The sequence below is a fragment of the Diabrotica undecimpunctata genome, chromosome 4 (genome assembly GCF_040954645.1).
Source record: "Diabrotica undecimpunctata isolate CICGRU chromosome 4, icDiaUnde3, whole genome shotgun sequence".
NCBI lineage: Eukaryota > Metazoa > Arthropoda > Insecta > Coleoptera > Chrysomelidae > Diabrotica > Diabrotica undecimpunctata.
This window is the reverse complement of record NC_092806.1, coordinates 15,009,452-15,023,347: the sequence shown is the minus strand read 5'-3', so window position 1 is coordinate 15,023,347 and position 13,896 is coordinate 15,009,452. Positions and strand designations below refer to the sequence as shown.

The 13,896-nt window shown below is 34.3% G+C and overlaps 1 protein-coding gene across 2 annotated transcripts in view; it reads left to right on the top strand.

Moving 5' to 3' along the window:
- fax (failed axon connections) overlaps window positions 1-13,896 on the top strand; it is a 111,553-nt gene that overhangs the window by 84,088 nt on the left and 13,569 nt on the right. For both annotated transcript variants that reach the window (XM_072528995.1, XM_072528994.1), the window contains exon 2: window positions 9,424-9,762. In XM_072528995.1, coding sequence (XP_072385096.1) covers window positions 9,424-9,762 — 339 coding nt within the window. The remainder of the gene's footprint in view (window positions 1-9,423; window positions 9,763-13,896) is intronic.

Here is a 13,896-nt window from a genome sequence, read left to right as displayed (position 1 = left end):
CTACACAGTCTATACTGAGGCCGTAACAGCGTGCGTGCAGATTTCTGTGGCGTAGAAACATGGTAACTGTAATACTTTTCAAAATTAGAAACATTGTCTGTTTACTAGCGAGTTCGTTTACGTGTGACGGACGCATGCTGTAACAGAGGGAAATAAAAATAATTAGTGATACAATGAGCGCTACTTCTTTTCGATGGTAAATCAGTTTGCGATCGGGAGGAATATTTTTCGATAAATGACATTAAATCTCATATTTAAAATTATGCTGCTGTTAGATATTGAACCGATAGTCTTCATACTCGCTTTTACTTCTGTTTCTTTAGCGATATATCTTTCTTTCGTTTTGTATTCCGGTCCGTCGCTCGTTTCTTCACTTTTATAGAGTTCTCTGAAGAAATATTTTTCATACGTCTCAGCCGAGATTTCCTCTATCTGTACAAATTCATTTACTGTTTGTTTTTGTGTTTTGTATCATCTTCCATACTTTCTTTTGTGCACCCTAGATTTCGTGATCTAAGTCATTTGTGAACGTAATCTAACTTTCTCTTTTTATTGCCTTTATTCGCGAGTTCTGTTTCTGATTTCTATGTAAATGGCACAATTTTCCTTTTCACAAATAGTTTTTTTCTGTTTTGTTGTTGATTAAGTAGGGCGTATTGAAACGCCCTACATAAATACTGAAATAAAATAGATATATGTAAATAGGTGATGGGCGTAACTCGTAACAATTATTAGCACAAGTAATTCATTTAAATAACCACTTACCCCTTTGTTTCAATTGTAATTGTACGCGTTGATCGAATGTGGCTTTGCTGAGGGCTGGACTCGTGTAGTAGGAACTGGATATGTTGTGCATCCGCGAACGTCGACGATATTCTGGCTTCTTAGGAGGGTAGTTAGCCTATTTACCGAAAAAAAAAAAACGAAAATGACGCGTTTCGTTTTTGTTTATCCAAGAACTCAAGGGTGGTCAACAAAACATGTGAGTTCTGTTCTATTGGTTTGCAACTGATCTTGAAGTAATAGAAAGCACGACACTTTGTAGTGAAATTTGATTTAAAGGAACTCGGCAAGCAAGCAATTTAATTTAACCCAGCCTGTGAGACTTATACACCCCTTAGAATGACACTAGATGTTACAATTCATTGGGGCCAGGAGGATTAATTCGTGTAATCCACTGCGCCCCAATGCTTCAGACCATCCTCTTCAACCCTATAGCAGTCTGATGCGCGACAGGGGCTCTCTTCCAGCAAAGTGCTCGTCGTGTGGAAGTCCTGGGTACAAGAACTCCAACACGATATGCTATCCCGATCAAAGCAGGTTAGCGTAAGGCGCCCTTTTCCTGCTATCTCTGGTGACTTATCATAGAATCTGAAATTGCTTGCTTGGGCCCCAAGTCTCCATTTTGGGCTCGCCTAGTTCGGCGACTTGGCGCTCGAGGATGTGGGCCTCTCGTGTCCGTGTTTAGGGTTTTTTGTTACTTTTTTTTTGTGGTTTTCGCCTTTTTATTAGTAGTTTTGTAATTTTTTTTGTAGCCGAAGCCGTTTTTTAAGTTTATTGTAATTTTTTTTAAGAGATGTCTGAAAAATAATATCATTAGTCATTATAAAAATTGCCAGTGCTATGTGCTGGGTTGTTGTTGATAGAGCTACGATTTTCTAGACTTTATATGTTGGCCAGGATTTGCTGTTTTGGTCTTTTGTGCTTCCATCGATGGAACGCATCATATCTTATTATCTCTCACAGTATCGGGCTTGGGTGGTTCTCTAGCTCAGCAAATTTTGTTCTGGCTTTTCAGAAACGTATCGGGGTATATTTACCGCTTCTCTGGGGCTGTTATTATGTGTTGCTTGTATCCCCTTTTTGTTTCATTTAATTATGTGTCCCCATGCGAGAGATGCATATGTTATTATTGGAAGTATGATGCTGTTTATCAGTCTTATTTACGTTTTTATTAATTTGCTTTTTCGACCTATGAGTCCTCTTATTACTGCTCTGGCTGTGGTTGTTTTTGGATAGTTTGGTCCACATGTTTCGTTAAGGTTAGTCCTTGATCCATTGTGACTCCTAGGTATTTTGCTTCTCTTTTCCATTCGACGGGATTGTTTTGTACTCTAAGCTGTTCGTCTGGGGCTCTTCTCTTTTTAAACATGACTGCTTGAGTTTTTCTGAGTTGATGGCTATTTTCCATTGGATACTCCATTCTTCTATTTTATCCAATGCTGTCTGTAAGTTGTTTACAGCTTTATCAATGTTTCTGTGTTTAGCCGAAATTGCTGTGTCATCTGCATAAAGACTGAGAAGTGCTTCCTGGTGTTCTTGGAATATCGGCGGTGTATATTGTATACAGTAGGTATATGTTTGAAGGAACTTTCTCACACACATGTTTTAAGGGTATATTCTAATAATTCATGGCGCGGTTATCGAAAAAAAATTGCATGCTGTTATCAAATGTGTTTGAGTTGCCATTTTAAAGTGTGAAATTTAGAGAATATAATTAGCTTTTAAATATGGTCTTATGTTAAAAATAATAAAAATATATATACAAAATATTTATGTAAACAATAAATACTTTTTACACAGTTTTAAACAGTTATTTTGTAGTAATATGTTATGTATTCACTTTAATAAGTTGTTGAGGAGTGTATAGTGGATCACTTTTCGGGTACACGTAAACTCATCACCAATTAACATAAATACCCTCGTACATAGTACAAACTCATCACTGCCATAAAAGTAGGGATTTTAAAATAGACCCCAAGAGATTGGTAAACTCATCACTGGTTTACCTGCACCCCGTGGTAGGAATAGACTATAAACCCCTTGAAAACTGCTAAGATTTGGTAATTTGACAGAATAAATCTAAAATAGATGTATTAAATGCAAATATAATTACATAATTGGTTTCTATTTGAGAATTCCACAAAATTCTGTTGATAACTACCTAAAACTATGCGAAAAGAAAAATTTCTATTTATTTGCCCTTGTTTCTTTAACATGGATAGTAAACTGCTCTTTGATTACGTTTTGAGCCAATGCGGACGTAAAATAATAGATATCAATAATTTCAAATTTCAATTGTGAAAGACTCTAAAATCGAATTGCCTTTTGTGGACTTGTGCGACGAATAGGTGTAAGGTTAAATGTCATACAACTGGTGAGTAGATTTTATACTGTTTTTTTTTTAGTTTCGCACTGGTGACTGATCATTTTAATCAAACAGAAAAAAATCAGCTTAATTAAGTTCTTTAAGTCAACTGTACAAGATGTTTCTGGTAGATAATATTACTTTGTTGCTTTAAGTAGATTACCCTTTCTGATATTACATTTTTAGATTTCTGATTAAATTGTTAAAGTCACATTGTCACATCTCCATGTAGAAGGAAATTGAAAAAATGCCAAATTGTCTCAATTAAAGAAATGACAACATACGATTACCTTCGACTTGAAGACCTCTCATAAAGAAAATACCGTTCGCTCTACCTGTCAATTAAAATTCTACTGTAGGAAATGTTTGCACTAACCCCTGCGCCAATATCCGCGCTAACCACCACCATCAACGTTATAAATGAACCGTCCTCTGTTCCCAGTACCAGTAATGCATTGGTTAGTGAATTTCTTTTGCCTACCCACATAGATCTCCTAATATTTCTAATTTTCATAGTTTTCTTCATTTCCATATTGGCAAAAAATTTTAAATTCAGTTCCATATTTCAAGTCTTTAAAACATTATAATTTTTACATTTTTTTGCTGTTTTCACAGGATAATCTTTCATCAAGTAGGCTTTGATCATTTATATAAGCCAGGAAACTGTACTTCAGCATTTTGATTTATTCTGTCATAATAAATAGATTTCTAATTAGATAATAAGTTGGGGACGATTTTCGATATAAACGAAAATAGCACATGCTCATATATGAAGAGCTTTTTTACAAAACTGCATAAATCCATTTCCGGCTAAAATACATTTTTTGTTGAATTTCGAGAGTTTGATCTGCCTTAGATCTTGTGTATAAGTCTCATGTGTTAAAAGTTAATATTTCCCATTTAAAAGGAGCCTCAAAATCACGTTTCTTCCACAAAACTTAATTAATCCACTCAAAAACCTTTACCCCATGTTCACTCTTTTTTTATACAAAACTTAACATCTCCTTCTTTAGCTAACCATTAAAATTAATTTTTATTTTACAAAACTGCATAAATCCTCCGGCCTGCAGATCTATCCCTCTACTATTTTTGTTTGGATTTAAAAGCATCCTCTAGAATTAGATGTTGATTCGTGAAACAAAATATAATATTCGTTAGTTCTAAAACTACCCACGGGTCGCACTGACAGTGTGTAGCGTAGCCAGGCCATGCCACGCGTGGCCACGCTGTATGAGATTATCAGTACTTTTCCGTTCGATGAGACGGGATGTTGTGAATTCGTTGTATGTCAACGTTGTTTTCTGTGTTTTGCGTGTTATTTTGAGATGGATACTGTTACTAATTTATCGGTGGGATCTAAAAAAAGATGATCCATCAAAACAAGTGAGAGAGGGCGTTCAAAAATTATGAAGTACAACGATAGTGATCCTCATTTAGTGTTTCTAAAACAGAAGACCAGACCATGTGCCCATAATTCGAAAAATCTTCGTTGTGCTACGGTATCCTACGATGATATAAAACTTAATCGACAAGCAGTCTACATGGCAGAGGGTAAAGAGAAACAAGATCTTGTTTTGATGAAATATATCTCTGCTTTCGAGCCCCAAAGAAGAAGGGGAAGTGGTACGCCTGTCTCTGCAACTCACACAAGAACGGTTTCTGTGAAATTTTTTCTCAATAGTCAGAAACAGAAACGCATGATTCCTGTGTGTAAAAAGTTTTTTGCTTTTTCAATGAGTGTACCTGCCTCTCGACTACTGCGGATTGGAAAGGTCGTCAATCAAGGTCTGCTGCCCAAAGAAAATAGAGGTGGTTATCGACGAGAAGCTTTTTTCAGAGCCAAAAAGGAAGCAGTCCATCAATTTCTTGGTAAACTAAATTGTGTCGAATCTCATTATGGAAGAGGAAAAAGTAAAAGAGTTTACCTTTCAGCAGAGTTAAGTGTAAATAAGTTATATAAAATGTTTAAGGATGCTTACACTGCCGATTTTCACGTGAGTCATGTTTTCACCGTATTTTTGTAACCGATTTTAACATTGGATTTTCCTCTCCAGCTACAGACGCATGCGCTACGTGCACTCGTCTTAAATTTCTTATTCAACAAAACGCTCGCGGTTCAGTTGAAAGAATTAGTCCAATGACTGAACTTCGTATTCACAAGCTGAGAGCGGATGCGTTTTACAAACTAATGAAGGAAGTTCCCAGTGATACTTATAGTTTTGTTTTTGATTTGCAACAAGTGCATCCACTCCCTAAAACTCCAATCGGCGATGCCTTTTATCGCCGACAAATTGCATTCTATGCATTTTGCTGTGTGCCTATTGACTCAAAGGCACCAACATTTTATACGTGGAATGAAACGCAGGGAAGCAGAGGAGCAAATGAAATCGGATCTGCACTCATCCATCACTTAAGAAGGCAAGATCTTTCGTCTTTTTCTGCAGTATCGTTGTTTTGTGATGGTTGCGCTGGCCAAAATAAAAATGCGCATATTGTTCATCTTTTGTGCCATTGGCTTAAAAATGAGGCTCCAGAGAATGTACAGAAAATTCATGTCACCTTTCCGACTCGTGGCCACAGTTTTCTTCCAGCTGATCGAGCTTTTGGCCGTGTGGAGAAGCGCTTGAAAAAAACTGATACCATCATCTCGAGCGAAGAGTATGCTTCTATTTACGAGGAGTTTGGTTCTGTACAGAAACTGGGACAAGACTGGGTGATATACGATATCAAAAGCCTTGAAATGATTTATCAAAAAATAAAAGGAATCAGCCAAACCAAACGCCTCATTATTAAGAAAATCAAAACAAGGGACCGGCATACTTCAACCAAAATAAAATGCTGCGCCAACTATAGGTTCGATAGTGGAACAGAACCTTTTAGAAGCATTGTAAAAAAAATAAAAATGATTTTCTTCAGGCTCTTCCCCAAATCCCACTATCTCATTCCGTGAGAAAAAAAAAGATGTCCTTCACTTATTGCAAACCCACTTTGGACAAAATTGGAAAGAGATCCCTGATCTTCATTGGTATATTAATGCTCTTCAACACAAAGTTACTAGTGATCCAAATCCAGAAACCCACAACTACCATGATGGCGAGTGTGATTGCTTGGAAGATGAGCCAAAAAATGTTCACATCTAAATTGTTTGTACTCCTCATTTTTTTTTGTTTTAGTGGGTGCCGTTTAATATTTTGTATTTCTAAGATATTGTTAATTTGACAAAAGTTAATATCTCCCATCTTTTTTTACAAAACGCGATATCTCCAACAGACACATGGCTATATTTTGTTAATGCAAATCAATAAAAATAATGTTAATTAACGTTTTATTTCTCTAAGTCTAACCTCAATTTGATTATGTTCTCTGAAATTTCGAAAATTTTAGTACAACAGCTGCAGCACGTTTTTACGTCTCCTGAAAATTTTTGAAAAGTGGATTTATGCAGTTTTGTAAAAAAGCTCCTCATATGTTTATATTATAAAGTTCACTGACGAAAACCTTTGCAACTGACTTTTCAGATCTCAAAACCGTGTACATTGGCAGATACGTGTACTAGGCCATACCGTAAGAAACCGGATATTAATTTCTATTTTAAAGCCATTTGCTTAAAACAATTTCTGAATTTAATAAATTACCACATAAACGAGAAATGTAACAGGTAACAGACAATCTTGCGCATTAGAAACCAGAGCTTCGGGGCAAAAATGCTGGTGATGAGTTTACCTATCTGCGGTGATGAGTTTACCTATCTCCAAAGGATGCCGGTGATCAGTTTACTATATCTCGGAGGGTCTAATCATTTTATGGGGGCCTATAAAGTGATGAGTTCGTACACGTCCCACTTTTCTTATGTTGCAAATCATTTGCGATTCTCTGTTTCTGCCTTTTGATTATTTTATAAGTTATGCTTTACCGCAGATTCTAATGTTCTATTTCCTGGACTATCGAAGATAGTTACCACTTCAGATCTTTTCGTCTGAGAATTGTTTTTGTTTTACTTTTATTTACGCTTGAACCATAAGTTACTGTAGCGTTTTTGGTTTGGGTATAATAATACATAGTTTGAGTAAAATATTTTAATTGTATCAGTAAATTAAAACTTCAATCACGTAGCAAAATTGTTTTGCATGAACTGTTTCTAGCGAGAAATGTTGTGATCATATTACTAACTCATTAAAAAGGAACTTTTCCGTATCGTATATTTTGCAACACACTATATTTAGTAAAACTTACTGAAAGTAGCAGATTTTTATTGAATCGAGAAAGACAAAGAGCATACTAACATATTGAAAAGCGTAACAGTTGCTAAAGTAAGTCGCATTGCAACGGAAAATAAACGGATTTCTGCAATTTAGTTCCGCTGTACCAATTTTTATGCTTCGCTATAACGTATTACTATTTTGCGGTTGCATGTCTAATGGAGACCTTGAGCTTGAATCACTCTTTCTACGATAAATATCATTTGTTTCGATTAGATTCCAGATGATTTATATACTTGGAATGCGATATAAATTATTCTATTGAGGCAGCAGTGTTTGTTATCATTTTGTTGCATAAATAATTTGTTTGCAGTAGCATTCTATAAGTAATATATTATTAATCATACCTTAAGAAGTCCATGCTTTTTTCAATTTTAATATTATTAAACTTATTTTAAACTGAAATTGTGCTTAATTCACATTAAAGATAGTAAATATTATTAAGATGAAGTTAAATGTGTGTAAATTTTCGTGTAAATATTATTAAAATGTCATAAGATAATAGCTTCGCAACAATATCTATTTTTTTTACTGTTTTTTCTATGACTCTGATTATTTTCTGCGCCTATCATTTTGGATAAACAATACTGTACAATTTGGTAATTTTCTTTGAATCTGTATCATCCAAAGACTTGTAGAACAAAAGAAGTATCCCGTGTTTTTCATCCAGACCATGTTCTTTCAGTAAACTCCGCAAAGCTAAAAACATTAGCCATTGCAGTACCTATTGTAATGTTTATTTTAATTTATTTACTGTATTCTAACACTAACACTAAAAACACAATTAATTTATAACACTAATTTTTTTATCTGTACAAATATATTATCCACTGACTATTTGAATTTTAAATGCTCTTTATATATATTTCATGAAACCCTCCCAGGGTCCTGTAGAACGTTATCGACGCAGACACCTTGGAATTGTCTCGACAGTGGTAGCAAAGAATATAGACGCTAAGCGTCTATATTCTTTGGTGGTAGCTTCTTCTAATATACTACTCGAAGGTTCGATCAGCGGCGTAGCAAGGGCTTGTCGTAACAATATAATTATAATAACCATGTATTACGACTCCCTTTCATGTTTCCCCTCATTTTTTCTTCAATTTTTACCCTGAATATACTTTTTTCTCATTTTATAACATTCACAATTTGATTTTTAGTTGCCTTCTTTGATATTTTGGTTTCTCTCTTTGCTTTAATGCTCTAGCACAAGCATGCTATCTCGTTAGCTTACAGACTCACTAACTATTACCTTGTCTCCCTTCAATTCGCGCATTTCTTTTTCACGTCATATAATGTTATATTTGAGAATGATTTTGTCCACGTTTGTATGTGATAGGTTGACTTTATCCATTTTTAAAGAATGCTTTAACAATTGCTATATATAGTGCTTTATCTCTTTTATCATTTATAGCTTCAAACAAAGCCGAGGCTTCCATGTATTCATATTGTCTTTTTGACGCCTGTATGATTTGGCCAATATACTAGCTGTTTACAGATTTGTAACATATAATCCGGCCCTCACATATTTCTTTATCGACGAACTTAATACGGCTCTGTATATATTTCATCCTCCAAACATAATCCAGCCCTCTACTTTATTTACTATACCACAAAGTCGAGTTTTCGTTAAATGTCTTTTTAAATTATCTCATAAATCAGACCTTTTCGTATACAGATATGGAAAAATTTTTAAGTAGGTATGCGTTTTCAACGATAGGATGTCAGAGAAACATTTAAAACGACATAGCGATATTAGGTCTTCAAATGCTTTGTCGATAATTGAATAGTGGAAGTAATTGGAGCGATTTGATTTAAATGGCAGATTACTATTTTTATTGGGAATAAGCCACAATTTTACTTTAAAATAAGTTTATTTTAACGTTTTGATTTTGATATTGAAATATAAAACATTAATAAATAAAATTTATTAAGGTTTTGTACTTTTAGAATTAACATAGTGCATTTTATTTTGGCTTGAAATGAGTGTAATTCATCATAATTTTTTTGTTTCAGAATGTCGACCACAAAATGAAATACCGCTCAAAGAAAGGCCAGTTGCCGTTTATAGAATTAAACGGAGAAGAAATCGCTGACAGTGCCATCATCATAAAGGATCTTTCGCAAAAATTCGGTCATGATCTCGATGCGTGTTTGACAGCGGAGCAGAGAAATCTGGCCCACGCCACAATTTCTATGATTGAAAACCATCTAGCCTGGGTCGTAATGTGGTGGCGCACAAAATATCCTGATCAAGTGCTCAAGGGATACAAAGTAAATTTACAACACGCACTTGGAACCAGGATACCCAACGGTATTCTTAATTTCTTCTTTAAATTTGCTTTTGGTAGAAAGGTAAGCATTCTTTCATTATATAGTTACCATCTTCTAGTGTACATCTGAGAGTATATAGAAAAATAACGAGTTGTAACCTTGTTTTTATTGGAAAATCTTGTTTATCTATATGTGGCTAATTTTAAGCACAACAATAACTGTTAACTGTATCAACTGAACGTAGTTACAAATAAGAAGTCTTGGAAATATTTTCGAAGGAAACGATTTTGAACAGGGAAATAAATATAAGAGAACTAAAATATTTTGGCGAATTAATGAAAACGACAAAATATCAGCTTCTACAAGTTATCATGTACATTTAATTAAAAAAAGGGGCCAAAGAGACCGGAATAGAAATAAATATTCACAAGACAAAAAAGCTAACACAGGCAAGAGCTATGTTCAATTCAAATAAGAATAGTAAGGGGAAACAAAGCTTACTTTTCACTCTCCCATATTGTGTTCCGCTCCAAAAACACACACTGTAGATCGTAAATATTTTTTAGCAAATATATTTTGATCTATTAACGAAAACGGAGTATGGAGATCCTGATACAACCATGAACTCTACCAACGCATCGGTTCAGTATTACTTTACTTTCAAATGACGCAGAATGAAAAATATTTACAATTTTTTCCTTACTCCCGTTATTTTTAATATATCCTCATCTTTTGTTTGAAAGTACTTAGTAGATAATTTAATGGATGTCCCATGTTTTTCATAATATTGTTAATGAAATGCTGCCTTAGTAGATAATATTATTATGAAATGTTCTTATGAAACTTTTCTGTAAATGCTGTTTAGTGGTTTCATTAAATTTTCTGTATAAAAATGCAATGCATTTTTTTAAGTAATTAGTTTTTGCCGTGTTACTTCATATTTATTAATAATATAGTGGAAGTATAGATATGAAATTTTGTTAAAACGTAAGAACTATACTCAACAATAATTATACGAAAAAAAAAAAAAAAAAAAAATTAAATAGTAATTTATGCAATAAGTCCGTACATTGTTACTGTTTTTTATTAATGAAAAAGTTTTGTGACAATTTCATCAGTAAAAAAAGACATTCTATACATAAGTTGTAAACAATATTTTTTCTACGACCCTATGAAAAAAAAAAAAAAAAAAAAGAATTGGATATATCTTTCCCTGAATTATTTTCTGAACCATATTTTTTCGGTTTCCAAATTCAGGCATCTGTACATTAGTTTTGTAATATTTTAGTAGGGTCCTCCTCATATATATCGTCTGCGTTGAGGTTTGCGACCATTCTTCTTCTTCTAGTTCCATGACCGTTATCGATCGTTGGATATCATGTTGGCTACCATATTCGCTATCGTGACTTTATTGACAGCAGCTCTAAATAACGATGTAGTTGATTTTCCATACCATTGCCTTAGATTTTTCAGCCATGATGTTCTTCTTCTACCAGGACCACGATTACCTTGGATCTTTTCCTGAATGATCAGATGTAAAAGATCATATTTTTCAGGGTGTCTCATAATGTGACCGAAGTATTCCAGCTTGTGTTTCTTTCTTATATTGACCAGTTGTGTTGTTTGGTTCAGCCCTCTAAGGACCGCCTCATTTCTAACTCTGTCGACCCAGCTTATTTTCAGTAGTCGTCTGTATACCCACATCTCAAAGGCTGTCAAGCTTCTAAGGATAGCCTCAGTTAGAGTCCACGCTTCCACTCCATACAGCAGGACAGGAAAGATGTAGCAAGATGTCATTCGAACTCTAAGGTCAATGCTAAGATCGTGACTGCAAAGTACGTTTCTCATTTTTACAAAGGCAGCTCGGGCTTGTTCTATTCGGCTTTTAATTTCTGCGGTTGGATCCCAGCTCTCATTGATATTACTGCCGAGATACACGAGTTTCTCTACTCTGTCCAGTGTGGCATCTCCGACTTTTATACCGTCATCCTGTATATAATTTTGTTTGCTAACTATAATATATTTAGTTTTCTTAACGTTGAGTTTTAATCCATACTGATCACAAGTCTGTTTTATTTTGTTCATTAGATTTTGAAGGTCTTCTCCGCAATTAGCAAGCACTAAGGTATCGTCGGCATATCTAATATTGTTAACGGTTACTCCATTCACAATAATACCTTCGGTTGTCTCCATTAAGGCTTCCTTAAATATTTAATCCGAATATAAGTTAAAAAGTAACCACCATTATGGCGGAAAATTCGTTTCTATCCTGTTCTGCATCCCAGGCATCCCTGATGTACTCCTCATTTTATGCTGAGATAGTTTGTGTTATCATTTGCAGTACGAACACACCCATTATGATTCTAGTTTATATTGAGGATAATTATTATGTCCCATCTATAGAACCCGAACTCTTATAGGATTTGTATCAATTTGTCGTGCTTCATATGGTCGAGTGGCATCCACATGTCCGAAGATCAAACCGGCCTCACTTCGCTATTGAAGTGGTACCTATCTGACCCCCAGGCTTTTCCTCCACCCCTTCTCAGCGTGTGACTTACGTGAGGATTCTTATGATCTGAACGTTACTTTGGATGTCCTGGGTAATGGAACACCCTATGTTTTTCTTGACTGTGGTTAAGCCACCTAACTGTAGGGGTAGCACACATATTGGCTTTTCTCCCTATCATATAGAATGTTCGTAAACACGGTTGTGGATTCGTCGGTTTGTCTGTCCTATGTATCTTCGTAAGAAACTGGAACAAGGTATCTCGTAGACACAATGGTCTTCATTGGGGATTTGGTCTTTTACGGATCTGACGAGATTGGACAGCTTGAAATGAGTAGTAAAGATGGTTTTGATGTTTAGAGGGTTAAGAGTTCTACTGATCTTGTCAGTGACACTTTTTATAAAAAAGGTACGTTTTATCAAAGGTCTCACTGACAAGATTAGTAGAACTCTTAACCCTCTAAACATCAAACCATATTGACTACTCACTCCAAGAATTTGTTGTATTTTAAAAATAAAAATATAAGTGTTAAAAGCGGATATTCCTAAAGTTATTCGTTCCAAAGTTAAATGACTTTAAAATAAAATTTAATTTCAGTTTTGTGGTTCAGTTAATAGTTAAAAGAAAGGGGCAAAATATATGTCAAATAAATTTACTATTTACAGAAATTACAAGTATTAACGATTTAAATAATTATTATTAGATTGGATAATAAAATTTGATTACAAAATGAGAAATTACGATTTAATTAGAAATTGTAGAAAATCATGGAAGTGAAATCAACATTGTTTATTTCTGTATTTCTTTATGATATGGTTTTATTAAAAATACAATTACTTCATTGATTAATAATAATTCTGTATCCAATCACGTTAGTTTCTGATAATTGTTAATATTTGTGATAATCAAATTCGATTTTTCTTGATTTTCGTGTGATAGCAATAATTTTTTTTCGTCTGTATAATCAGTTATGCTTGTTCATTGGGGAATACTTAAAATCTCGGGTTTTGGGACATAAGAAAACGATCAAAAGATGATGTTTTTTGTATCGACATATTCTTTGGTATATATGGAACAACTGTGTTCCAGTTGCAACTCCTCCAGTGTTCTCCTAATTGCAACTTGTTAAGATAATGGTCCCCAACATTTATCATATTTATATCAAACTCAGTAATTAATAAAAAAACTTCGGCTACCATTTAGCAGATTTGAGATAATAGTCAAATCAATATATTTTTAATCTGACAAATCTACTGCTTCCTTGAAATGTTTAGCAGATAGCGCTTCAGGATTTTATAGAGTCCAGTAGATGTATCATGACATTTCGATATCAGTAGAACATTTTATCTAATGTTAACAATATCTTCATTCAAAATCGGAAAATCTGGCTCTCCTCTTGACATTTTTTTACATAAAATTGTGGTGTGGACATACGGCTAATTTAGTCGAATCAACAATTTGAAGTACGTACATTCTATTTGTTAGTTTTTTTGCCACATGTTCTCCTACAGTATCCACAACATTATGTTTTGAATCTTTTACAGACTATGATGTAAAAAACTAAAAATCATGCGTTAAAAACTAATTCGAACACGATTTCGAAGCCACATGCAAATTACTTGGTTTTGGTTTCCTTTTAGTGAGAGCATCGATAATATCTTCTAGTTGCAACTTCCTATGATAATATCCCCAACATTTATCTTAC